This window comes from Neodiprion pinetum, chromosome 7 (assembly GCF_021155775.2).
Source record: "Neodiprion pinetum isolate iyNeoPine1 chromosome 7, iyNeoPine1.2, whole genome shotgun sequence".
Taxonomy (NCBI): domain Eukaryota; kingdom Metazoa; phylum Arthropoda; class Insecta; order Hymenoptera; family Diprionidae; genus Neodiprion; species Neodiprion pinetum.
This window is the reverse complement of record NC_060238.1, coordinates 25303392-25329606: the sequence shown is the minus strand read 5'-3', so window position 1 is coordinate 25329606 and position 26215 is coordinate 25303392. Positions and strand designations below refer to the sequence as shown.

At 38.7% G+C, this 26215-nt stretch overlaps 4 protein-coding genes across 8 annotated transcripts; 2 read left to right on the top strand and 2 right to left on the bottom strand.

The window, feature by feature from the left end:
• The first annotated feature begins 3 nt into the window (after nt 1-3).
• LOC124223780 (dynein light chain 90F) lies at nt 4-1539 on the top strand. Its single transcript, XM_046636030.2, has 3 exons — nt 4-282; nt 937-1205; nt 1290-1539. Exons 1-3 carry the CDS (start codon nt 207-209, stop codon nt 1521-1523), a joined length of 579 nt encoding a protein of 192 aa, XP_046491986.1. The 5' UTR covers nt 4-206; the 3' UTR covers nt 1524-1539.
• Nucleotides 1540-1552: 13 nt separating this feature from the next.
• On the bottom strand, nt 1553-2573 carry LOC124223779 (distal membrane-arm assembly complex protein 2). The gene has a single exon (XM_046636029.2). The coding sequence runs from the start codon at nt 2512-2514 to the stop codon at nt 1642-1644; it is 873 nt and encodes a 290-aa protein (XP_046491985.1). The 5' UTR covers nt 2515-2573; the 3' UTR covers nt 1553-1641.
• Nucleotides 2574-2909: 336 nt separating this feature from the next.
• Nucleotides 2910-4431, top strand: Dlc90F (dynein light chain 90F). Its single transcript, XM_046636039.1, has 3 exons — nt 2910-3052; nt 3206-3371; nt 3763-4431. The coding sequence occupies exons 1-3, from the start codon at nt 3032-3034 to the stop codon at nt 3909-3911; spliced, it is 336 nt and encodes a 111-aa protein (XP_046491995.1). The 5' UTR covers nt 2910-3031; the 3' UTR covers nt 3912-4431.
• Nucleotides 4432-4601: 170 nt separating this feature from the next.
• LOC124223778 (uncharacterized) lies at nt 4602-20072 on the bottom strand. 5 transcript variants are annotated; one of them, XM_046636025.2, is made up of 14 exons: nt 19874-20072; nt 18668-19004; nt 12173-12256; nt 11936-12001; nt 10789-10959; nt 9967-10311; nt 9545-9839; nt 8110-8251; nt 7828-8021; nt 7050-7731; nt 6808-6968; nt 6466-6718; nt 5611-6359; nt 4602-5512 (listed from the first exon to the last, which is right to left on the bottom strand). In XM_046636025.2, exons 2-14 carry the CDS (start codon nt 18976-18978, stop codon nt 5366-5368), a joined length of 3600 nt encoding a protein of 1199 aa, XP_046491981.1. In that variant the 5' UTR covers nt 18979-19004; nt 19874-20072; the 3' UTR covers nt 4602-5365. The 5 variants fall into 5 exon arrangements, with proteins under 5 accessions (XP_046491981.1, XP_046491980.1, XP_046491983.1 ...); XM_046636024.2 differs by having other exon boundaries at nt 18668-18980; XM_046636027.2 differs by lacking the exon at nt 10789-10959 and having other exon boundaries at nt 18668-18980; nt 19874-20069.
• Nucleotides 20073-26215: the final 6143 nt, after the last annotated feature.

Genomic DNA, 26215 nt, shown 5'->3' with positions numbered 1-26215 from the left:
TATAAGTAAAATAATCACCCACAAACGACGACGACGCGCGGGATATAAAGTATCCGATCGAAAACTCTTTACTTTAACGCCGCTCGTCGCCGCTTCTCGCACGTCTATCTCCTCGCTCTTCAACCAGCACACACACGCACATACACACAGGCCGTCTATTAAATCTCTGCCAAGAATAAACCCAGCTCTATTATAAATTCCCGCGAATGTTATTCATCTTTACGGGCTATGTGTCAGAGAAGTGTATGGACTGCGGGTCCCCTGCCACACACTGTAGAGTCGGTAGTATATATATATATATATATATATATACCTATATATATCTAATACAGGCTTCTCCGCATGTACGTATTATCGCGATTATTCGTACGTCGAGTCCGTACAACTGTATAATACAGTGAACACATCTTACACACATGGCCGTGCGCATACGTGAATATAACATAGACGCCGCGTGCTCGGTACGGGGAACGGCTCTAATTTGCAATAGTTTCGCGGATGGCATACCTTTCGCTTACTTTGTCTTTGTCTCCACCGGGCTTTGTTGCCGGAGGATTTATCGGCCCGAGATGAAGGACGTTACTAAAAGCGGATCCATGATCCTGCTTATTTTTAAATCTCTCCCTCTCTATCTCTCTCTCTCCCTTTTTTTCTTACATTACTCTCAACTCGCGGATCAAGCTGCGTCGTAGAGACTTGTATGTACGTAATATACCACTTGAGTATAGGTCGGCAGCGAAATTGATCCATTATATCATTAGAAACTATTCGACCCTTATATGTACACGCATTGCGATTGTACGGAATGTTTGGAATCAACTTTCATTCCCTGCGATGGCAAAGCGAAGTACATGCGTTTGAACTGAAATTAGGAATGCTTAAGCATATTTGTATACATGTGCCCAACTGATGGGTTTACGATTGAATTTCTTTCAGATCCAGCAATGAGCAACGTTGTAACATCGGAGGTCGATGACTCTGTGACAAAGGATAAATCTACACCAGGTGCTGTAGAGTTTGCTCACGACGAGCTTGTCAAACTGACCAAAGATGCGATAAACAAGATAATTGAGAGCGATCCTCTATTTTCTGGAATTCCAGCCGATGCTACAGTTGAGGAAATCAAGTCACAGTCGGCAGTTGCTCAAGGTCAAGCGATTACGCTTTACTTGAACCGTGGAGAATTGCCGATGCTTTCTGTTGTGGTAAATATTACTAGATTATATATGTTTCTACAAAGCAATTTTGCGCTATAATAGTTTGTACCGTTCTTTATAATTTGAAACAAGGTGCCGCCTCACAACACGACGGTTCTTGATTTGAAAAAGGCGATAAAACGTCACACGCTTTTGGCCCTGAAGAGAGAGAAGGTAACAAAGAAGATAAGCTGGAAACATGTTTGGAAAAAGTACAACGTATGCTTTGGTAGTACACAGCTGGTAAACGATAATGAAAACATAAAGAACTACGGCCTGACTAACAAAACGGAGCTACATTACGTAAAGAAACGGCGAGAAAAATAAAGGTGTCAAAATCTAGGTACAAAACGGTCTGAATTTTATCTTTTAATCCTCATCGATATAATAAGTTACACTCATTCCCAGTTAAATTTAAGTCTAAGCTAGATTAGTGTTGATACGTTTAGGTTTGGGCTTCTGCAGGCACAGAATCCTTCTCCGCGGGTAGTCTCATGTCGACTTTTAGTTGCGAAGAGCAATCCTCCAACATCATGCAGGTCAATTCAAAGGCCGGGGAAACATGGTGGTTAGTAACAATCAATTTCTTGAGAGAGTGTATCCTGTACAGAGCTTCGAGTCCACGTTCGGTTACTTTTTCACAATCCGATATATCCAGATATTCCAGATTTGGGTAATAGCTCGACATCTTATCCAAGCACCAGTCGTCGATTGTCTTGCAGCCTTTAAGGCTTAGCCATTTGAGTTCGTTGAGGAAGCGCATGTTATCCAATCCTTCGTAGTAAAGATTCATTCCATTTATGTCGATCGCTTCCACTACGAAATCCGGCACGTAGGATGTCGGCAAATTGTAATTTCCTTTCTCGTCTCTTTCCGTCCACTCAGGTTGCCCCAAAAACTTAACTTTGGCTCCGCGAAAGACGAGAAAATGACCGGTGGCCAAATTGGAACCTAGAATTTCGTGTCTCAGTTTTATGAATTTCTGGTCCTCCTTTTCTGCTTCTATCTTCTTTTGATTCCACCATTTCTTTATCCCATCTGCGCTCAAGTCCCAGGGTTGCGTCAACGCTACCACCTTCTCCATCGTGGGTCCTTCAACTTTGCCTGTGCGGTCCCAAACTTTGAATTTTGTTTGTAACCTATAACTTCCATCGTCCCACTCTCTTCGCCACTGCTTTAACTGCGGTTTAGGTTTTTGGACCTCTTCCTCCGGGGGATCATACTTGCTCATTGACCTCGATACTTGTTCTAAAATCAATGAATTACGGCATCCTTGGTACCTATGCAATCCCAGACGAGTAACCTGCCTGGCAAGCATGTTTGGGAGACTTTTTTTCCTCCGGCCAAGTGTCTGAATTCGATGTAACTTCTATTATCCTCGAGGACCGAGGTTTTGTTCGATTCAATTTTGCCCTCGTTTCGGGTTATTTTTCGACTCTCTGCATGGTATGTATCGATTTTAGGTTAGGTGAGTTACCGGGTCCGCCATCTTGTCGCTGGCTGGTCTGTCGATTCCTCGGATTTCGGAGTCGATTCTCAGCTTTTATTACTTGCCTGACAGCTGTCATGAGTGATGACCGGTCCGATCCTCAGTTGACGGAATAAACAAGGCGAGAGTCAACGGCGAGCCAATAAACAGGGATTAGGTTATACCAGTTTTCGTCCTCCTCTTTCTCCTCCCTCAGCTTCGGAATTGAAACTGTAGAAAGGGCTCTGGCTGATTCCGATTAGTCGCGTCTCTGCATCTGACATCTTATCTTTGGTCAATCAGCGATTTGACCCCGTTACAAGCGTAACTTAACGATCGAGAGCGGAATTTTGTTTGAATTTTAGCCATGGAAGATATGCAGGAGGAGGTAAATCGGAATTTTTCAATTACTGGTCTAAGCTCGCAGGGTTTTTAGGTTAAGGTCTGAGTTTATGTCGCTCTTGCAGGTATTCGTTTTTTTTTTTTTTTTTTTTTTTTAAATTTAAAACTTCGTGCATTTAACGCAGTTCTTCAATTTCAGACCCAATTTGTCGTCGACGATGTCAGCAAGATAATAAAAGATGCGATCGAGGTTTCCATCGGGGGCAACGCCTACCAACACACTAAGGTTAATCAATGGACATCTCACGTAGTTGAAGCCTGCCTGGGAAACCTCACCAAGCTACAGAAACCTTACAAATATATCGGTGAGTAGTGGCTAGATGATTCATTTTTATTTTTTATCACATTACTTTTGCTTATACGTACCTTTGTCTTATTACGTTTGGATTACTTTGATGACCTCGACCCATTGTCAAGGCCTCCGGTATTTATGAATGTTGAAATCTGTGTGGCAGAGGGGAGATAGAACGAGATGGGCCGCTCCTTAGACGCACTTCATTCATATTTCTCTATATTTTTACTTGGTGCAGTCTTTTCGGTTGATTTCGGTTTCGCAGTCTGATCTTTGCTCCGGCATGGTGACATTTTTTTTCCGGGGTACGAGGTCAAGATCGATTCCTTTAGCCTGCTGATATAGATAAATCGCTTTCCCAAGTGAGACTGAGTCATGGAAATATAAAACTACATTTATTCCAGTGACTTGTACCATCATGCAAAAGAACGGTGCAGGCTTGCATACGGCAAGTTCGTGCTTTTGGGACAATGCAACGGATGGAAGTTGCACAGTGCGCTGGGAGAACAAAACGATGTATTGTATCGTGTCCGTTTTTGGTCTGGCGATTTAAACCTTTGCGTTGAAAGTTGACCTAGTCCATCCAAAATCAAATTGAGTAAAGTTTATCTCCAAAAAGAAAGTTTTAACTGAGTTTAGTCGTAAGATATCTAAAAACATATTTGATTTTTTCAAACGGCGTGAGTTGTCTAGGCCGTTGCTGATCCACAAAATATTTCTTCATTGCAAACGAAAGATCTTTACTAATCGTGTTACGAAATTTTTTTTCATATTATTCTTCAGCTACCCCAATGTGCATTTTTTAGTTATTATAGTATTTCGAGGGCAATTTCGTTTCTCATGTTTGTGTTGATTATCAAGGCTATCTGATATCCTACTTTTAAGAAATTTAATGCAAATTCTAAGCGGCCTTGTTCACCGTGCATACAAGTATGCCTAGTGTTGTTAAGGAGAAAAAATGGCGCAAGTCCATTCAATCAATGCGAAGAAGTCAGAAGATGTTGAAATAATTTATGTAAAGTCGTATTTCGCAAACTCTCTAATCATCTGTAAATAAATAAACCTATGAATTCTTTTCTTGTACATCTTGGAAACCTTCTAGCCTCACAGGTGTTGAAAAATATATGGTAAAATAATTATTGAGATTATTTCGGTCAATATGTTTTATTATATAATCAAATAGAAATAGTAGTGATAATAATAACCATATTCTCATTGGGTCGTGAGAGTAAAATACTTCAAGGACGGAAAACATATTTATAGGAATCGTCAGTGATATCTAACATCATATTAAGTTTACATCGGGTATAAAACAAACTTATCCTTAGTACAAGTTTAACACAAAAAAACTGATACATTAAAATACTGATAACTCTTAAAAGCAATGATGATTCGGTCTTCAACTTTTCTTATTTTTTTTTGGTGCTCGCTATATGTCTTTGGTGCGATAGGAACAGATTTTGTTATTTATAGCATTAATTCAATCACACATATTATCATTTCAATATTGACAATAGAGGTTTCCTTTTTTCTGCTTTGACGCCAAATATCTTATATATCGTGATACAATACCTTTTGAACATACATTTACTATCACAAAACTTGTCGTTCTTCAATCTCAACTTTGGAATATTTGACAAAAGTTCATGAAAGAGAAATTAAAATGCATCATGTTGTTTCTAATTCTAGAAACATATCACTACTTATACATACAAATGAATACAAAATGATTTATAAAATAAAAGCATGTGTTAGGATATTGTTTAGAAAAATCACTCTCATAAGTTTGTTATCGTTGACGCTAATCGTGTGGTTCATTTCTTACAATATCTACTGTCAGTATATTTCAATCTTACGATTCCTTTCGTAAAAATCTATATTCCCATTTTTTTAAATTTGGAAAAATTTATCAAAGGTACAAAGGGTACTGAAAGTATTGGTTGGTGTTCATCTTTTAAAGACTGGGAAAAATCTAGTATGTAGAATAAATGTGAATTATGAATTATATTACACTTCAGATGATTGTAGCAGACTGGAAAGTATGTCGTGGTCATCAGGCTCGTTTTCATCTTCCAGAAAGACCATATTTATGTTCAAGTTTTCTCCGAATTCATCATCAATGTACAAATCTTCAACCGTGCTGTCGGGAATTTCCTAAAAAAAAAACAAAAACAACGTACAATCGCGGGTAAATGTTATGTAAAAATTTTTAAAGATCTGTTGCATTAGTGAGATTTATAAGATAATATTACCCCTCTTCTAATGGGCAATCTTCCAAGCGGTGAAACATTGCTCACAGACCTGAACTGCCCCAATCCGGCAGGAAGGGATCTTCGTCTGGCAAGTAAATTTCTGTTTTGGCAACTTTTGCAACCTTTTTCCCCACTTTTAGCACTTAAAAATATCGTTGCTGATGAGATGAGACTTTTTTCAGCTAAGCAGTTCAGGCTGTCATTTGCATCATGCGTGTTGTTGCCATTCAGGTTACTGTACGTAAAATTGGGCTGTCTTTGAACCAAAGAGTCATCTATTTTTGATTCTGTCATACTGTCAAAAATATCTCCTGACTCTTGACCAAAAGATAGGTATCTTGATTTTTCGTTGTTGTCTTCAACGGTAATAGGATATTTCGTCGCTATTTCGGTGGCAAGTAGCGAATCACGGTCACCATTTGTGGTTCGTTCAATGCTTTTTATCTCTTCATTTGAATTATTAACATACAGCTTTGATTTGTTTAAATTTTCAAAGATTGATTCGCTTGCACCATTTTCGTCAAATACAATATCAGAGATGTTAGGGCTCTCCAATGGTGAAAATTGGCTCGATTTTTCGTTATTTGGTGTTGCTGAATTAATGATAATCGTAGCTCGATCGAGGGCTTCTTTCAATGCCTGTAACGGCATACTTTCGGATGTACGATTTTGACTTGCATCCATTTCGGTAGTCGTTGTGTCCGTCATCAAAACAGAATCTGGGTATATGAAATCAGCTTTGTCGTGGGCTGATGTAAAAAATAAAAAATATATGAATAAATACTTGAGAAACCTCTCTGTAACTCGGTTTTGTCAATGTGTTCTTTTTTTTTTCATATAATTGAAAAGTTTTACCTGGAGTTTTATTGCTGATAATATAGGTTGAATCACTTTCCGGAGATTCCGGCGATTTGGAAATGAGTTGTTTGTTATCGAGACTTGAAAGGTTTTGCGCGCTGCTATGGTCGTCTTTATGCATTTTAGACAAGCAAATCAACTTCTCCTTCCTCCACAGTGATGATTCAAAGAAGTTAGTTGAGCTAGAGTTCAGTGTTTGCGACCGTGGAATTGATGGTTGATGCTCCTGGTTCAGTAGCGACTGCTCTACCTGAAACATACAGTGAAAACAAGTTTAGAAATGTATAAGTGAATTCTTTCGACTTTCTTAAGAAGTTCAATTGGTCCGAATCAACTCACTCTTTGATTTTGATGGCTCGCAGGCTTGATTAAAGTTGGATTGTACTCTATGTGTGATTTGGACAGTAGCGGTTCAAAGTTTGTTTTATGACTCGCAGGTTTGCATGGCTCACAGCTTTTCTCTCTCGCCTCTTTTAAAATCCTCTCTCTCGTTCGTGGACCTTGAACATTCAAAGAAATTCATTTATCGTGCAACTATCGACAGTATCAATTGAATGATCTGCTTACTTTTATACACCTACTTGATTGTGGTATGTCAGGTATTTCGAGGGCTTGAAGATTCGTGAGCGAGCTGGTACCATAGAAAAATTTGGATCTTTTCGTCGCTATCAGTTCTTTAAGTTTTTTCAAATCGGTTATGGTATCGTTCCCGGATTCGTCATTGCTTGATTCTGTAATTTCGATTGCGGTCGAAGATTCGGAGAAACTGCTCTCAGACACGATTAATTTACTCAAATTTCTATCTGCCTTCTTTCCGATATCGGTGGACGTCGCCTTCGTAGCTCTGCGCTGTCTTTTCTCATCGGTGTGGCCCAGTTTCTCCCGTTTGCCTGCCGTTCTCTCGCGATACTCAGACACGGCTTTACGAGTTTCGGGGGGTGATACATGCCCGCAATTCTTTCTCCGTGTCTCCGCGTACATATTTGAATTTTTTTCGTCTGACGCCGCGCACGCATCACCGGAGCAGATCTTATTCTTTCCGTTTTTCTGTCCTCCTTCATCAACCGATGTTTTTTTCAAATTAAATAACTTCTTCGCCATCAGAGTGTTGTTTATATCATTCGTATCCCGTTTCGGCGTAGTTACCGTCGGCGATTTGATCAACGGCGATGTGGCCACGGGTGCGTTGAACGTTTTTACATCCGGATTATTGTTGTTAGATTGCCGATTGATGTAAATCGGTTCTTCCTCTTCGTAACGCAGCTAAAAAGATATTTTTTTTTTTCTCAAAAATCAAACAATCTAAGTAACAGTTTCCTGTAAACATAAATTTATCCAGTTAAAAAGATTTCTACGAACCTCGATTCGCCGTAAAAATCTGCGCGTACGATCCATGTCCAAGTTCCTCTTGTTAACGTCCAGATGGAGACCGACCTCAAGCAGGTTGTTTAGCAGCGGTGGAAAATTGTATGTATCCGTTGATATCCTGCGCTCCCAGTGTATGTATTGTCGCTCTATTTCCGCCTCGTCTAGTCCGTTCCAAGGAATTCGGCCTGTGCATTAAAAAAAAAAAAATCTGATTCCAGGACAATCCAATTTTTTCTAGTATTGTCATCTTATTTACGTTCTCGAAGGGCTCACCAGTACACATTTCCCAAATTAGGAGAGCCAGGGCGTAAACATCGCACGCCCGACTGGGTGCATCGCCGTAAAACATCTCAGGTGCTTGCCACTTGAATATTTCTGTCCTCAGTCTTTCCTCCCATTCGCGGTAAGGCCGCGGCTAAAGGAAACGTTACGAATTGCCAGTTTTTGTTTTAATCAAAGAATACCGTCAGCGTGGGATCAAGCAGCGTAGTTACAGCGAAGCTGCACGCTTACAGAAGTATGCGAGAAAATCTATTTATTTATCCCGTCCATCGGGAATCTGGACACGGTCGAGCGATCGCTCGTCTGTCTCCTTTTTGAAACAAATTCAATTGAATACCTACTAGCAGTGCAAACGTGTCCGTTTTGAAATCGGGACGATCAATTGGATACAATGAGAACGAAACAGTATACCGTCAGACAATTTCCTGTTACATGGAATGCGGCTATTTAAGTAAAACTCGACGAATGAAAAATACAAATCCCTCCCAACCCTCCACCACGGGTATAACATTAACGGTTCCGAGGTTTGACAACTCCGCGTAATAAAACCAACCGACAATTTACTTCTAACTTTAGTGTCACTGTACTATAACTGCTTTTCGTTTGTTTCTTTGATTATTTGTCCGTTCGTTGGGTAATTTTTCATTTTAAAATAAGTTTTACATTGTAGTATTTTATACCTCGGTAGCGGTAATGCGGTCTGGAAACCGAAACCAAAGTCAATCTCGTGTATTGTATAAACGGTATAAAGTCGGTCAAGAAGAAGTACTAATCCCGCAGAAATAGTCATGCTTTTCGATACCTTTTTGCCTGTATATACTTATACCGTTAATAGTGTTAATTGAAAGCGATCGATTGCTCCGCGGTCCGTGAAGATTAATATTGCTCTGTAAATACATAAAATACCCATATAATATATAGCGCTACAATGAATTTTACGTAATCCTATTCAGATATACGTGTTATATACACTTTCTACTGGGGCGTGGGCCAATTATTTACGCTAGCAGAATTCCGATATCCCTGCACAACACTTCCGCGGAATTTCAGCTGCAATGCATACACGACGGCATGTATTATAATTACAAATAGACACATATTCGACGAACAGGTATAATAAGTAATTCTAATACTTACCCTGGTGAAAATTTCTACACTTAGATTTTTACAGAAATTGAAATATTTGGGATTATTTCTTTAAAAAATTGTAAATATGCATAATTTTTCGTAAAGAGTTATTGTTAATTTTCGTTAAAATTTGTAGTAGCTTGCAGGTTTTCTTATTGAAAATATATAAATTTTCATACAAATCTACAAGTATTTATGAGAAACTAAGTATAACAATTTGTTTAAAAATTCTTATAAAATCGTAGGAATCATATTCACCGGGGTATTTATCAGAATTGAAATAAATAATATCGCAAACCTCTTTTTCGCGCACGGCGAGTTCCCATCCCCCAAGTTTTGCGGTACCGCTAGCAGCGAGAAATACGCAATGCGAACTTAGAGCTCCGTGGATGATTCCTCTCGCGTGGGCGTGCCTCAGGGCATCGGCCAGCTGTCCGGCACATCGCGCCGCACCCTGGACACTTACACGCTCCCCCTGCTCGTGGACGTAGTTGTAAAGGGTGCAGTCGACCGACTCGAAAATCGCGACGATCCCGTGCTCATCGGTACGCGTCGTTCCCATCAGCAGCAGGGTGTGCGGATGCCGGATTTCCCTGCAATTTGTCGGCTTAAATTCATTTGTAAACAACGAAGAAATTATTATATATATATAAATTGCAGGTGCATCATTTTTGTTTTACGTAACAAATTAATAATTAAGTATATTATGTTAATACTAACATGAGAACGTTCAGGTCGGCTCGTACAGCGGTAAAACAGTCCGGATGGGAACTTCGGCGAAGAGCAGTTCTTGTGTTCTGCCATTCGGCGGCGATGAGCTCGAGGTAGCGATCTTCCGTACCGGCGACCCACCCGACTTCGAAGAGTTCCGACGCCTCGACGTGGGGAACCCCCGGAATCGGCGGATTTTCATACTCCGGTTGCTTCTCGCTGTTCGTATTGTTCCTGAAGATTTCGACCCGGTTTTTAGTCGGACTTAATTTCGGCGAATGACCGCCCTCGGATCCCTCGGCCGGTTCACGACGACGATCTAGAAACGCTTGGAGTGCGCTTCTGTACGCCTCGCTGATAAGCAAAAACTTGTGAAAGAATGTCATATTTTGGGAAGTTGCTTAAATGTAGATGTATCAGTGAACATTCGTTCATGCGGTGCATCGTCAATGCGGACACGGCTGTGCATCACGAGTGCATGTGCAAATAATCCTGATCGAAGAAATGCAACGCGGTGACGCATCTGCGCATGCACTATTAATTTCATGCTGTGTCGAATACTATCGATTTTCACGATGTTGAAGTTATAGTTATAGTATAAACGTTATCGTAACGAAACATTGGGAAAAAGTTACCATTTTTTTATTTTTAAAATTATTTTTAAGGAACTAAGTTTGCAAAATATGAGTACGTTTTAATTTATTACGGTTTACTAAACTTCAAACAGTTCCCAAATCGCGGAAATAACGGTTTTTCCCGTTTTTCCTCGGCACGAACAGTTACGACAACGTTACCAAGTTCAATATAATCGATTTTCGATAGTCGAACAACCTGCTGGCGCGGTCTTCGGTGCAGTTTAAGCTGTTCAGCGAACCGGAAACAGAGCTGTGGGCCTCATTCGTATCTTCGGACTGTGACAGACGGCACAGGTCGTTGGAATCAGTGCCGCGGTGTCGACGCCGTTCTAGGACCACTGTCAAGGTGCTTTTGCGGTCCTGATCGCTATCCCGAAAAAAGAATGCCGATAACAGTAACGATTCGTAGCTATAAAATGCAATATAACCAAAAAAAAAAGAAAACACCGACAGGGTTACGATTGCGAAAAGAGGTTATGCCGGTTGAATCGTACGAAATGCTCGGTAAGTTATCGTTGTTACAGGTTATAACATAAGTCGAAAACGTTTATTCACCTTCCTTCGAAACGGAGCCGCCTGGCAACTGATCCTGACATCTTGACGAGGAGGTGACGTTTTTTCGTTAAAAAATTTTCGCTCATGCTACGTGAACTTGTCTCGGGTCAACCGATCAAAACTTGCGGAATGAAGGGAGCTTCGAACGTGAAATTGATCGAATCAGATTTCGCAACGCCCCGCGTTCAGGTTGGCAACAGTTTATTGTGTGAATAATTTCACTTTCTTGTAGCAAGGGATGATGGGTAATTTTGTGCAAGACGCCACGCGATGCGTCCGTTTTCATTTCGGCGTATAAATACCGGCGTTGACTTGAAACGCCTTCGCGAATTTCGTTATCGCCGCGATACGCTGGAGGATTTTCGGTTCCGATAAAATATCGCTAATCCGACGTGATGTTTAATTCTCATCGCGATCTTTCTTGCCGACTCAGGGCGAAGCTCGGTTTTTCATTCCTATCCTCGATTTTCATTTGTTACTTTTCCCCGCTTTTGTTTCGCCGGTTTGTTACGACGCCATTGTTGTGTAATCGTGTTGCGTACGCCGCGTTTCGTTTTGATGTGAAAAAACTGTAAACACTACCGCTAATCGTGTAAAGTTTCGAGTGTTACTATTGTGAGAGTGCTCGTGTTTTTTATCCGACCACGCTTTCAGCCACCGGAAAATTGCCGATGCAGCGTTCGAGATTTGAGAATGGTGAGTGAAACTACGAATTATAAATCTTCCAGCGTTACGTTGTCGAACACAAACAACAAACGACGCTCGAATTATTATAAGCATGTACCCACTTGTTAAGCCCTCGTTGATTCGGAGATGGTAGACTCCTCCTGTTTCGGTCCCACTGCACAAAGTCTCTGAAATTTAGGAGGAAAGATTTTCTTACAATTACACAAATGCATGATACATGGGTAAAAATCTGCCGCACATACGCATACACGAGTCTACGGCATTCCGTTTTTTTCCATCTCGTAATGTATTAACCGTTAAGAGAAAGGTAAATATCATGTGAACATAGCTATAAATACCCGCGTGCGATGTACTCGAAGTCGGGGGTGCCGGTGCACTTATTATAGGAGGACTCGGGCAGGATTCGTTCGCACAGGGAAAACCTGGAAAACCGGGAAAATGCGGGAAATTTTTTACAGCAGGGAAAACTCAGGGAATTTCGATAACAAGACTGGAATTTTGAGTCGGTCGAAGAAACACACTTGTACTTATAACAAACTGCTATCGATCTTAAGAAAAAAAAAAACGTTGTACTTGAAATTTTGTTTCATCGCAACACCTCATACATTCCACGCATATCACTCGACACCGAATCTTCTTTCGTTTTTTTTTTTTTTTTTTTTTTTTTTTTCAACGGAAAATCGCAGGCTGTTTTTTGTAAATTGATAGTCGGATGGTACAAGATATTATTTACTAGGTAATACTGATCGTGAAGGTATTAGTATCGATGTGTAAAATAAATTGTCATTATTTAGCGTTATATTTCGCGAAAGGTTACTTGACAAAATCTTATTTTCAGGCTGGAATGCCTGGAAAAGTCAGGAAATTCGAGATTCCAGTTATCAACAGCCGTGTAGATAAATAATTGCAGGTGGATAAAAGAGAAATGTATGTGGTGTTTTTTTCCCTCGTTTTTCTTTTCGTTTCATTGCGATCGCAGTCGAAAAATAGTAGATTTCCACACTGATAATATCTATTCGTCCGACATCCTTGTATGCAAAATATAAGTTCAGGCTAGCCCGCATTTCAACTCCGTAACATTCAATTCTTCTAGTTTTATTTTTATCTTTTTTCATTTCGCATGTTGTACGGCACAAAAGGCAAAACCTGTACATATATATATATATTATATATATACATATATGTATATAGGTGTCCGCTGGCCCAACACAAACTCCACGTGTACTTGATAAATCGCACGTTATACATATACCCCGTTTTATGTCCGCATGATGTCATTCCGAGGTAGGGAACCGTGCCGACGCAACGGGGCGAGGTGAGATTCGCTCGAAAATTGCGTACATACGTGTGGTACCTGAGTATACCAACTCTTCGCTGAATCCGAATAACATTCTCCTACAGAATTCAGTGTCGAAAATCCTAACCAACGACGGCTCGAATACCGCAGTTTATAATTTTCCCAGTCGAGCCGGAATGAAATTCTGCCTTTTTATTTTTTACCGTTTCTACGCGGTCGCTGCAGCCAGCGCAGCAGCTTCCGGTTCCGTCAGGCTAGTTTTCGAAGCTTTTTACCGCCGGCGCGTTCTTCTTTCTCCATAGTTTGCGGATACGATCGCGAGTGTTGACTCTTTGAAACACGTGCTTTGTTGTGCTGAGTCAAATTTTATAGCAAGATAGTTTTAAATGGATTTCAAAAATTTTAAATCGCGGACGAAGGTTTCAAATTTGATGGAATATGGTTAAAAAACTCTGTGCAGGTGTTTTAGGGGTCGCTGATTGGATTCGAAATACTGGATTTTTCAAATCCGGTTTTACATTCGCAATCAGCGACCCCGAGAACTTACAATTTATGTAAAATATGTACACGCGTAGAGTGTTGACTTTCTCGGTAATGAATTATTCTTTAAATTTTCACGTTTTTTTTTTTCAACCAATCTCTTCCCAACGACAATAATTTACATTCAATGAATGAATTCCCGTTAGTATACCGTCAGAAATAGCAAAACAGCGCAAAGAAATATGTTTTCAAAATTGTCTAAATATACGGACATATTGATATAAAACAGGTGGTATTGTAAGAATACTTGCCACTATAATTCAAAGGGTTAGCCTCTCCTCTAACAACAAAATCCGACTCGTATACATGCATGTACGAATGTACGATACGCAGAATAATAATATAATCTTTCCGCTTCTTTCCGCTTCTTTCCGATGCCGTCACCTTTCCGAATCCATCGCAAAACCTTGACCCGCGCTCTCGGCCAGCTTCGACGGTCGCCTCTTATCCCCGATCGACTATTCTGCGTTAATACGAGTACATATGTATATACGATACATCTTTCCCTCTCTTACGTAGCCTACCTCCGTAGGATTTACGTGCGATCGAATTTCGCTGAAATTTTTCACCTCGTTGATCCGCGATCGCCGCTTCCCGACACGCCGCGACCGCCTTCCGGTCTATTCGGTATTCGTTTCCGGCCGCCACGATCTCGTGACGCAATCCTGTGTTCAGTTCGTACAACAAATCGAGAATTAAATTTAACGTCGGCCGGAGGTTGGATGGAAAATATCGTAAATTACAACGCGAATTTGTGTCGTTTTATTTGTTTATAATAATGATCTTTCCGGGGGTCTCATTGTCGCGAGTTTGGATACATGTTTTAAAAAATCGACCATTCTTCAAAATTAAAGGCAAAAATATTGTTCCAGATAACGAAAAAACGACGTTGTTCCAAGTTTGAGCTCTTAATATTAATATCTAGAGATGCCTCATCGCGATTTTCCATTTCCCATTTAAATAACTTGGGAAATTTTTTTTTTTTAAGCGGTGGAATTTTATACATCGTCATCGCGTTTGTGTACCGATAAAACCACAACGTATTTTTGTGGAGAATCGAATGACCTACAAAAAAGCTCCATGATCATTTTACGATAAATCTGCTCTTTCAAAATATCAAAGAAAAGACTTTGAATAACGTTTGAAAGATTAGATTTATCGTAAAATGATAAAAGACCTTTTTTGTAGATCGTTCAACCCCTTAAAAAAATCCGTTTTTTTCTCATCGGTACACTAATCCCTTGACGAGTTATACAATACCAAATTTGGAACACAACAGCGTTCTTTTTTCGTTATTTGGAACAATATTTTCGACTTGAATTTTGAAAAAAAAAGGTCGATTGTTTTGATACAGTATAATTTATATAATATATATATATATACATAAAAAAAAGGAAAAAGAAAAACAGCTTCGTAATAGCTGGTCTATGTACAAATGTACGTACTATCGAATCTAGAAAGCGTGGAGAAGTTGGCAGCGCGATGAATAAGAAGAAGAAGAAGAAGAAGAAGAAGAAGTGGTGGAATTCTGATACGCGACTTGATGCTGTTGCTGCTAGAAGGTGTAACGCTGTCTGATCGATCTGATTATGGCGATAGAGTAATTACGTGCACATACATTATACATTATATTACTTCACACATACGTACACACATATGTATATCTACAAAAATCGCATGCGTTTTGCACGCCCAGCTGCATTGCGTGAGAATAAATAAACGCGTTTTTGTTGCTCTGTTTGTAACATGGAGAGGAGGAAGCATCCGGCATGGCAATTAGGCAGGCAGGATTTGTCCGGCTTACAAGATTCATGCGCGTGTGCAGCGTGTGTGTGTGTGTGTGAGTGTGTGTATTCAACACATATCATGTAGCAGTTCCTTAATTGGATCTTGAAATATTTCACGGGTCGCTTGGCAAAATCTAGCTTAGATAGACACGTTCTAAAACCGATTACGTACGATCTATAAATTGATTATCCAACTTGTTTTTTTTAATTCCTACCAATTTTACAACTCTGTTATACACTGAGAGAAATTTTTAGTTCCGGTTACCGCTCGGTCCTTGGATATTTTCATTTTTTACCAGAATCGAAAAATATAGTTCTAGGTACAAAATGAATATTAGTTATGTAGCCGTTACCGGAAAGTCTAGTATCCGTTGCTATTCTTTCTCGTTACGATCGCTGTTGCTATATTTCTTTGCAACCGTTGCGAAAATCTAATGCTCGCGCAAGAATAAATTGACGTTAAAGCCTTGTTTGACTAGAAAAGTAGAGTAAACCTCGCAAACTGATTTTGCGTTGCGATTACCAAAAAAGGATCGACGATAGCGCAAAATTGTTGGGCGTACCTCGTCTTTCGTAATTCCAACAATGTTCAAAAAGTTTTTTTTAACGATACCTGTTTCACTAAATTTTTCTCAGTGTATGCAGCCAGCTTGATGATTAGCGATTAATTAAACGAACGGCTTCCTCTCCCTTAGGGTATAAAAAAAAATCCCTACCGGTGGCAACGAAAGAAAGGAACTTATAATTAGCATTGATTACATCACGTTGTAGTGCAATTACAATTATGCACGTATAATCGAACTCTTCCTTCTTCGTCGTCGCTCGCCGTGATTATTACTTATATTACATCGCTGTTCGCTAGCCGATATATTTATATTGTTCCACGCGATTTAATTATACCTCTGCAGTTACGATCGGGTCGCAAACAGCTTTGGCACCTCGCAGGTACGAGATGAAAGTATTAGTAAGCCGGTAACGCGCCTTGAAAATTCATGACGCGTGCGCCGTACGAATTATATTATAGTATATATTTACACACAATGTATGGACGTGTATTACATGTGCGCAGGCGATCGGCTATCGATTAATCGATTTCAGTTTATTCCTTCGTTTATACGCCGTACCCGCGACTCGCACGAATTCACGTCTTTCTATTCCCCAACAATTACACCTGTAGCAATATTATTTCCCTAGAAATAGTAAATAGAAATTTTCACTCGTGCAACAAGTAAAATCCAACTTCCGTTACGTTTTCGGTGAAATTCAATGGCGTTAGGGGGGGGGGGGACAGCTTGTACGGTCTAAAATCATGCCCTTTCTTTCTTTCTTTCTTTTTCTTCCATTGACATCATTAACAAAATAGCGAACGACCACGTTTTCAATCTGGTGGTCAATTTTTATCCGATCGACTTGAAGTTTTGACACAATCGTTGAAACTTGTTTATCGATTCGGGCTCGTGGCTAGATTTTCTAATCTAAACACCGATTCATTGCGTATGGGCTACGCGTATTCCGTTTTCACATCCTCGGAAAAGGACCGGTGAAAACAGAGAAACTTTACGACAATTGCTCGCACAGTAAATTCCTCGTCGTTTCCTTCCGTATAATAACATGCAGAGTGCGTAGCGTGTCTATTTTGTAGATAATTAAAACTCATCTCTGCGGGGGTCAAAACGCCGCTTCGATTTCCAGGGATGGATAAAAAATTCCTTAAAATAAATCGCATTTTGATCACCCTATAGATCCGGCTCGCTCTCATTGTCTCCTCGTCTAGTGTCATCTGGGTAAGAAATTCTCCCTGAATTATATTCCGGAATAATAAAAGTCACCGAACAACGGCTCGTATAATTATTATTACAATAATAATAATAACAACAACACTAATAATGATAGCAATTAACTCGCCGCTCGTTTGAATTGTCTATCGAAAATATGTCCTGGGAATTTCCCACACCTTTTGTTCGCTTGAAAAAAAAAAAAAAAAATTAATAATAAAAAGAAAATAAAAATTACCGTTACGAACGTACATTTAGCCGGATTTTGCAAGAATTTGCGAATATGCTCCGTGAGCTTCTATTCGCAGTGTCTGTTCCGCAATGGTTGACTTTTATTCGCGAGTCGCAATTATAATAATTATGTCTCTTCGTTGTATATACACGTAATTGTATTATTATAAAAATTTCTTTTTCACTTTCATCTTTCGGTTCTCATTTCTAAATATACAGTAACATTTTTTGAAAGACGAAACATCTTTTAAACGAGCCTGCATCACGATTTTAATGACAGTTAGTGACTTCGAACTTTATTATAACCGTACGTGTGTTGGAATTGTCCATTAAATACATGGTTTTTATGTATATGTATGTATATATATACGTTGCATATAAGCGTTTATAGTTACACTAGTTCGACACGACACAGAAATTATACGCAAGTCGCTTTATAATATTGTATATACAGATATACACATGTAACAAGGCTGACAAGCCAAAAGGTCAGATAATGAATCGTATCTAATGTATTCATTTTCAAACTCCACTTGAAACGTAGGCAATTTTATGTACGCAATAATAAGAATATCATTATCGCTGATAAACGGTTTCCTACATAATATACAAAAACCGGTAAAATTATCTGCTCCATTATCGCATCTGTATGCCAATTGTAATATTATTACAAATTGTGCAAAGGTGTTATTATTGTAGGTAACGTATATTCTACCTTTCGTCCGGCTGTTTATCTTTCCATTTTTTTTTTCAATTTTTTCTCTCTCTCACTCTTTTTTTTGCGGTATTGATACTCGACTCGTGTCTATACACACACACACACACAGACACACATTAAATATATAATCTATTCACAGGCATAAATTTGTATAATATACCCAGTTATAGAAACTCGTGTATTATATGCTACGTACGTGTAATAATGTTTGCAAATTGATGCGTGACAATGTTTTGCCTCGTCATTTTCGTCGCGCGATTGCGCGTGAAATCGAACTTTTAGACGAAACACACGGTGCTACACGGTTGGAGAAAAGAGAAAGAAAGATAAAAAAAAAAGAAGAAGAAGAAGAATGTTTTCTAAAAGAAAAAGACAAAATAGTAACATAAATCACCGTATCCTCGGGTAGAAAAATGACATTAAATTTTTATACAACTTATAGGTTATATATATTTATTTGTGTGTGTGTGTGTGTGTGTACTCACTTTCTCAGCCATTTGAACATCCCCATAACGCAGGACGCGCACTTGTAAATTATCCCAACGTAACTCCTTATCACGGAAACACCGAGCGCCCTTGCAGCTTGGGCAACAAGGATCGCGCTACTCCGTCTTTGAACCACGGTCGGCAACTCCGTTTCGCGATTTGAACCGTTTGAACGAAAGCCGCCGCTCGGTTTTCGCCCCACGCGACCGACTCGCGATATTCGACGACGCCCTCGACGTTCGAACGGCGAGCCTCGGAACCCCGGCTCTTGTTTCTCATCGTCGTTGGGACTGCGATCCGACTTTGGCATTCCTTTTAATTTTTTTTTTTTATATGCTTAAGGAAAAGAACTTTTTTTTTTTTTTAAACTCAACTCACACGGGGCTGCGAGGAAAAAAAAACTGCACGGGGTGTCTGTTTTTTTTTTTTTTTTTTTAATTTGTTTTATCTCGAACTCGCTGAAACCGGGATAAATGTATTGTCAAGAAAATTCTCCGTCACGAACGCGGTTTTTGCAGTTTTAGTCGGTGCGAAACTCCTGGTTTAGTCGAACTATATGGTATAATATTTTTTGATTCGAGTAATTCTTTTGCAAAAGTTATTTCTGAGTTTTGTTCAATATATTTGTATAATTAGGATCAGAGTTAGACTCGAGAATAAATACAAACGGGGAAAGAGAAAATTGAAAGCGGAAACTTGTTCGGTGATGAAAATAGGAAAAAAGAATGAAACACTGATTGTTGAGTAAATTTCATGAAGAAATTGTTCGTTTAAGTTTGTAAGATATGTTGTTTATTGTTCGTTGCAATGTAATGATGGTTTTTTCATCGTTGTTGTACTTTTTTTTTTTTCTTTTTAATGCAAACAACACCTTCCATTTTGCAAAAATATTGTTCGTAGTGGAGGGAAATGGAAGTGATTATTTTTCGATTCAGCACACTCGCAAACATAATATCAATGAAAAACACCCCGTGCAGCAGTTATGAAATAATTTTCTCGCAGACCTGCGTTACTGATCTCTTTTATTACGCTAACAATTTTTAGTTAAAAATTGATTTTATAACAACACGGTAAGCACACGGATATAATATTACTCTTCTATTATACGTATATATTTACTTAATTGCGTTTACAGAAATTTATTTCATCATTTCATATGTATGTACAATAAGGTAGAATAGAAAACACTTGAGAACTGCACTTACGGCCTGTGTAATTAATATCGTAGAGGTTATTTAAAAATTTAACTCTATATTTATATATGAATAAACCGCGATTTTATATTGAAAAATCTGCTTATTTCGGAGCAGCATTTAACTCGACCATCGCTCTTTCCATGCCGAGCTGTTGTATTATACCACGTTTACAAAATTGGGCAGAGATGAGGTAACGCAATGTCCTTACGTCCTGGTACGTACGCTTCCAGCCTCGGACACTTGACGACTCGACTTGTTTTCAAATCACGGTGTTTACTTGCCTAAGGATGTATAATTACATGTATTTATGATAAATGCACGTACAGCGTACGCGAATCTTTTTCTTAGTCTTTTTATTTTTTCTTATTTTTTTATTTATCAATTTTCTCACCCCTTCTCGCGAACAAGAGGAAAACAACTCGAGATTTGAGTGAACGCAATAATTTTTTTCGAGCTCAATTAAATTAAATATATTCATGTAATTCAACTTGATTTTTTTTTTTTTTAATACAAATTAATTTCTTTAATTTAGGTAGATTTCTTTAATTCAACTTGATTCATTTCAATTCATTAAACCAATTTCTTATTTCAATTTAATATTTTTGACTTAATTTTCCATAATTCAGTTATCTCTCAGTTAATTCTCAGTATTTCAGTTACATTTTTATCAAATTCAGTCAATTCTTATTAATTCAGTTATCTTGCATTAATTCAGTTGATTCTCATTAATTCAGGTGAATTATAATTAATTCGCAAATCTATCGACACATCAATCCGGTGAGTTATATCGGTTTTTTTTTTTTTTTGTTTCGTTTTTGTAATTAATAATGAATTTGCGACCGCGTTTGAAGCGCATAAAATTAGAAAATAGTAGCAGCTGGTCGAGTGTCCAGATTTCATCATCATGGGGGAGATTCTCTGTTCCGTCTCTTTCTTTCTCCCTCTCTCTCTCTCTCTCTCTTTTTCTCTCAGCAGCGTAGTGCTCGGTCTGGTTCCGCTTCGTTTTCTCAATTCCGTTATACTTGGCGTCGTTGCCGTTGGTTACGGCTGATGCCCGACTAATTCGAGCGGTGTTTCTTATCTTATAGACCTGAAAGCTTTATTAACGCTCCAGACAGTAATCAGCGCATCAAATGATAACAAACAATAATTGCGAGCGAGCGAGCGATGGAGGTTTCTGCGGTACAGAGATTCTTCTTCTTCTTCTTCTTCTTCTTATTTGCTAACAAAGTTTCTTCTCTCTCTCTCTCTCTCTCCTTTACACGGTTAGTTAGTAGTGTATGACGTTTAACCACCTCCGCATCTATCGCTAAAACTGGGCCACAGCTTCTTAATCTCGTACTTTACTCGTGAGCGTGCGATCTGCACCCGCGCGAAAAATTCCCTAGCTATTAATTCTTTCTCTTCTTCAATCATTACAAATTCGTACGTCTGTTAGTCTACGCGTATACCGCAATTACAATTTGCAATAAATTATTGTAGGTGTTTCTGGCTGGCATTATTCAAATTTCGGTACAGATATGTGCACAAGTTCCAATACTGCTGCGGGATGTTTTAAATTTATCGAAATGATGAGAAAAATACGAAAACTTGGATCTGGAGGAAAGGATTTTAGGATTAGGGTGTCTCAGTTATTACGTTTCTACTTTGCATCTCGTAAAAATAAAAATTAAAAAAAAAAAAAAGAAAAAACCAAGCTCAACTGTATCAGATCGTTTGTTTTGAACATAATAAAACTATTATATCCGAGACGCATGTGTCAACCACGTGTAGAATCTGGGTTATCGTTTGTAGTGTGTTGCACAGTTGAAATTAATTAAAAGCAATCTTAGGCGTGTAGAAATTGGAAAAAATCCCACAAGGGTGAGAAAAGAAACGAAAAAGAAACAAAAAACTAGTCACTCTAGTCTGCTGATGATTTTTTTTTTTTTTTTTTTCTACACTTCATGATCGTTTCATCGTCTAGCAGACCGATACAGTAGCGTTCTGTATTACCGGCTTACCAAGAGATGCGTTGCTGGTAACATTATCTTAATAGATTTAATCATATATCATTGTTTGATCATCGACGTTGAGCAGCTGAGTTATTGTATTCAACGGATGGAATAATACGCAAGTAGAGAACTGAAACAGAGAAACGAGATACAACAAACCCGTAAATTACACTCTTTTTCGTCAATTTCATCATAAAAACGAGTTTATCAACGTCATTTGTGGATCTACTGGTGCACTGACGGAGTTGTACTCGTCGGATAAGTTACCGACTGAGCATAATCGGTTGGTAATCGCTACGTTCACAGTCGCCGTCAATTGAACGTTCAAAAGTTAATAACAATCACCTAAAAGGCCGCTAGATGGAAACACGAGCCGGATATCACCACTTTTTACACTCTGTGCGAATTATTTGAAATCCTCTCAATTATCGAAGTCTAATAACTTCATCTTCCTCGACTGAATTAAATTACAGTAAAATTTTTCTCCATCTTTAATTTCTACAAGACAAAATATGTATGTCAAAACTCACCGTAAAAGGTTAAATAACATACGCTCGGTTCAAAAGTTCAATATGTACAACCAACGTACAATCAGTCGGTGGAAGTCGCATGAAAAAAAACGATCACAAAATCACAACAGCCCGAAGCGTTTTTCTATAATATATTTTTGTCACAGAGGAGGGAATTCGGAAACCGTATCAGGTAAGAAGAAACACACAAAAAAAAAAAAAAAATAAAAGAAAAAAAAACGAAGATATTTGAAACGGAAAGGAGAAAGAACAGTTTGACGCAGCCTCATGGCGCATGGCGATAAGGATGAACATTCCGAAGCGTAAAGTATTCTGTAATGCTTCCTCCGGACTATAGTTTGAAAAACGTCTCTTCCTCCTTCTCGATTTACCGCAGGGGGTCTCTCGTGCAGGAAAACAACGCCTTCCTACTGCACTTATATCCTAAATTGTGACGTAACAGAAGGGAAATAACGACAAGAGAAACGGGATTCGTTTTATTTCACAAGAAATCCGATGCGGATGACACATTTTTCTCCTTTTGTCGGTGTTTGTTGTTTTTTTTTTTTTTTTCATTTTTTTTCTTCTTACCCCCCGAATGCCGCGAAGAGCTTGGAAAGAACTCACTTTTCTTTGAACGAAAATCGCGAAATCTTGGAACAGTCCTTGATAATCGGTGAAAGATTGAAATTTTTGTTTTTATAATTGAGTAAACGATATTTATTTATTTTTTCCTTCCCTACAAATCCCTCTAAATTTATATTCCATGACAAATAATTGGCCGATAAGTATGCGTAACCAATTAATTAACTTACGGATAGAGAAAGAAAATTGTTCCCGTCGGTAGATCAGGTGGATATATATTATTGAAGATAAATTCAGGTAACCCATCGTCAATGGTTATAGATTTCCATTTTCAATGTTAATCTTAACTTTAAGCTTTGATTACCGTCACATAAGTTAGCGAAAGAAACGGTGTCCCGGACAGTTGGAGTGTTTGTATTTGCCTACGGAATTGGTGAAAAAAAAAAAAAAACTAATAATCGTACGTGAATTATACATCGAAACGCTTGGAATATTTATGCCCGTAAGATTATCCTAGAAGCACGCGTGCGACTAGTAGATACGTAATATGTAAAATAATTCCTGAAAGTTACCGAAAGGGAATTGAAACGGCGATATTCATCGTCAGCCTCGACGGTGGAAATCGTATGACCGAGATTTTGATTGCGCTCGACGGGCGGTGGGAATTCCTCGGTTAGGGGGACGGGATTCTTGACGTCCAGTTAGTGTAACATCCACCGCAGCGAAGGTGTGAAGATGTGACGGATAAATGGAGCGAGACGTTACCGTAGGTATATATGGGGGATTCCGTGCGAACACGACCAACGTCTTACCCTTATAATTTTTGATTTTTTTTTTAAAGAAGTTTCTGCAATTGTCCCAACTCTGAAACAGTGTCCTGAATTTTTTCACATTTTTTGCGCTACTGTTCAATTACTTACAAAAATTTAAAGTAATTTTGAAAATTTCAAAAGAAGGCTTCAAAATCATTTTCAATACTTATAAATGATAAATCAGTTTAATAAAAAAAATCTCATACGTTGATACAGTTGCAGAGAATATTTTCAAAAAAAATTAAAAATGGTGAGGTCGAGACGTTGGTTCGATTTGGCATGTAACCCCCCATATGTAGGTAAGGTGTACAAGGTGCGACGAGATTTAGAAAAAATAAACGACCATACGCGTTGGGAAAAACATAAGCGGTAAATGTAATATGATGCAGGCAATAACCGAATGATAATTTGAAAAAAATAAATAAATAAATAAAATGAAATAAAATGAAAAACGGAAACAAAATAACAAAAATTTGAAACATCCCGGCTCAAGCACGTAGAATCTCATTTAATTCTTCCGTCTCGCGTTTACGCCGAGGAACGCAAATGATATACTCGCTTTATAAACCCGGCGTGTGTTCCAATAACATCCGTGGGATGCGAGAACACTTGTTTAATATGCATATTATGCGTGTATTAAAACACTCCGCCCCACCTCTCGTTATATTCCGGCATTAATTCAAGCCACCCAACCACCCCCGTCCAGTTTAGTATAATTAAATACCTCTGGGGCATTGTTTTACACAATGGAGCAACGGCGTGCAGCGGAATGCATCCAGTTTATTTTTTCATAACCCGTGTGTAATAAATATCACATATATTTTGTAACACTTTCGGACGAGAGGCCGAAGTCGGTCAGAGAAGGAAGACGCGCGTGTCTCGGACGCGGTCGAATTCTTCTTATTTTCGTTTCTTCTTCTTCTTCTTCTTCTTTTTTTTTACCACTCGGCGTAAGCAGACTCGCAAGATGATATTATACGTTCCTTCCTCCTACTCTCATTCGCCCCACACGGGGGATCGTCTTCTTTGATAAAAATATACAAAAGCAATACCCTGCCTCCTCGTGTAGTGCGTCGTATGCAGTAGCACTTGAAAAGTTACATCTCTTAACATCGAGGCTTTTAGATTACGCGTCCGTGTGTATGTGTGTATACATATACGCATATATATATATATATATACACACACACCTGTATACGTATGATACGTGTAATACGTAACTATAATACACCTACGGTCATATGTCATTTACGGAGTGACAGGTACTTTTCTGAAGTAAGCTCTTATTATATCTGTGTCGAGATTCCCGTTCCCCATATCCATCACTCTTCTTTATTCTCATTTCTTATTTTATTTACATTCTTTCTCTCTCTCCATCTCTCTCTCTCGCTCTGTCTCTCTTCGATACTCAATTTATATGCATTTTCCCGTCCATCAGAGTTCGAAAATCGTTTCTCTGTATCGAAACGAAGAGAGTAATTCTTGTGATTCCAGTGATATTGGAATTACAAGAACGAGAATTGGCCGTTAAGCGAAAAATAATCGATGCATCGATTAAGCGAGCTCAAGTAGAAAATAATCGAACACGACTCGATTGAATCGGTAAAAATTAATCGATTAATCCATTATTTAGTATTTTTATGAAACTATGCATATGAAGAGATAAAAAAGAAAGGAAGTTTCGTAAATATCGGTACGTGGTCTTGATAGCGGAAAATTTTTTTTCATGATTCATAGTTTCGTGGTAAATATTTTTCAATATCAGGTGAAAATATTCGTTCATCTTTCACTTACTACATGAACCAGGTATCTTAGTGAACAAGACAATGACGATGACGATTGATACTCTAAACACGTAAATTGATATTTTACTGCGTCGTTCACGGAAGTCAAAATCAAAAACCGATCGTGAGAGAAAATAATCTATTATACTCGCTTGATCGGGAAAAAATAATCGATTTGATCGAAAATCGATTAATTATGGTCATTCTTAGGGTGAAATTATGTTAACCAAGATCGCTGCAGCACGAGAGACTAAAAAGTACGTAAGCTTTGTGCATTTAATCCTCGACACGTATGCGCTCGGCGATTCAACAGCAGTCCCCATCTCTTCTGCATCCGCGCGTAGCGGATGTTCCGAGTATTTTTTTCCACTTTCCCTCTTTTACACACCTACGAAGTGCACCGCGTGTGTAATTCGACAGACGTTCGTGTCTCTCGCTGCATCGAGTCGAAAACTTGGAGTTTCATTTCCACCTTCGGCGTATCGAAACCTCGTCATAATCTCGTGATTCGAATTCCTGCGAACTAATTTCGGTGCAACGTAATAAACAGTGACTGAATACGTTGAAAAGAAAGAGAGGATGTTATACTCAAAACTTAACCATGTCAGCAGTATTTTGTACTATACAAATGTAGCAGGTTTTTATATGCGCACAGTTATGGTTTTCA

Bases quoted from the DNA above. Each gene is read 5' to 3' on its own strand.
- LOC124223780 (XM_046636030.2), top strand. From the start codon at position 207: ATGTTATTCATCTTTACGGGCTATGTGTCAGAGAAGTGTATGGACTGC. The intron at 283-936 runs GTAGTATATATA...AATTTCTTTCAG, and splicing joins TGCCACACACTGTAGAGTCG to ATCCAGCAATGAGCAACGTT. The intron at 1,206-1,289 runs GTAAATATTACT...ATTTGAAACAAG, and splicing joins TGCCGATGCTTTCTGTTGTG to GTGCCGCCTCACAACACGAC.
- LOC124223778 (XM_046636025.2), bottom strand. From the start codon at position 18,978: ATGCCAAAGTCGGATCGCAGTCCCAACGACGATGAGAAACAAGAGCCG. The intron at 8,022-8,109 runs GTGAGCCCTTCG...TTTAATGCACAG, and splicing joins AATTTGGGAAATGTGTACTG to GCCGAATTCCTTGGAACGGA. The intron at 6,969-7,049 runs GTAGGTGTATAA...TGAATGTTCAAG, and splicing joins ACCTGACATACCACAATCAA to GTCCACGAACGAGAGAGAGG.
- LOC124223779 (XM_046636029.2), bottom strand. From the start codon at position 2,514: ATGCTTGCCAGGCAGGTTACTCGTCTGGGATTGCATAGGTACCAAGGA.
- Dlc90F (XM_046636039.1), top strand. From the start codon at position 3,032: ATGGAAGATATGCAGGAGGAG. The intron at 3,053-3,205 runs GTAAATCGGAAT...CTTCAATTTCAG, and splicing joins TGGAAGATATGCAGGAGGAG to ACCCAATTTGTCGTCGACGA. The intron at 3,372-3,762 runs GTGAGTAGTGGC...CATTTATTCCAG, and splicing joins GAAACCTTACAAATATATCG to TGACTTGTACCATCATGCAA.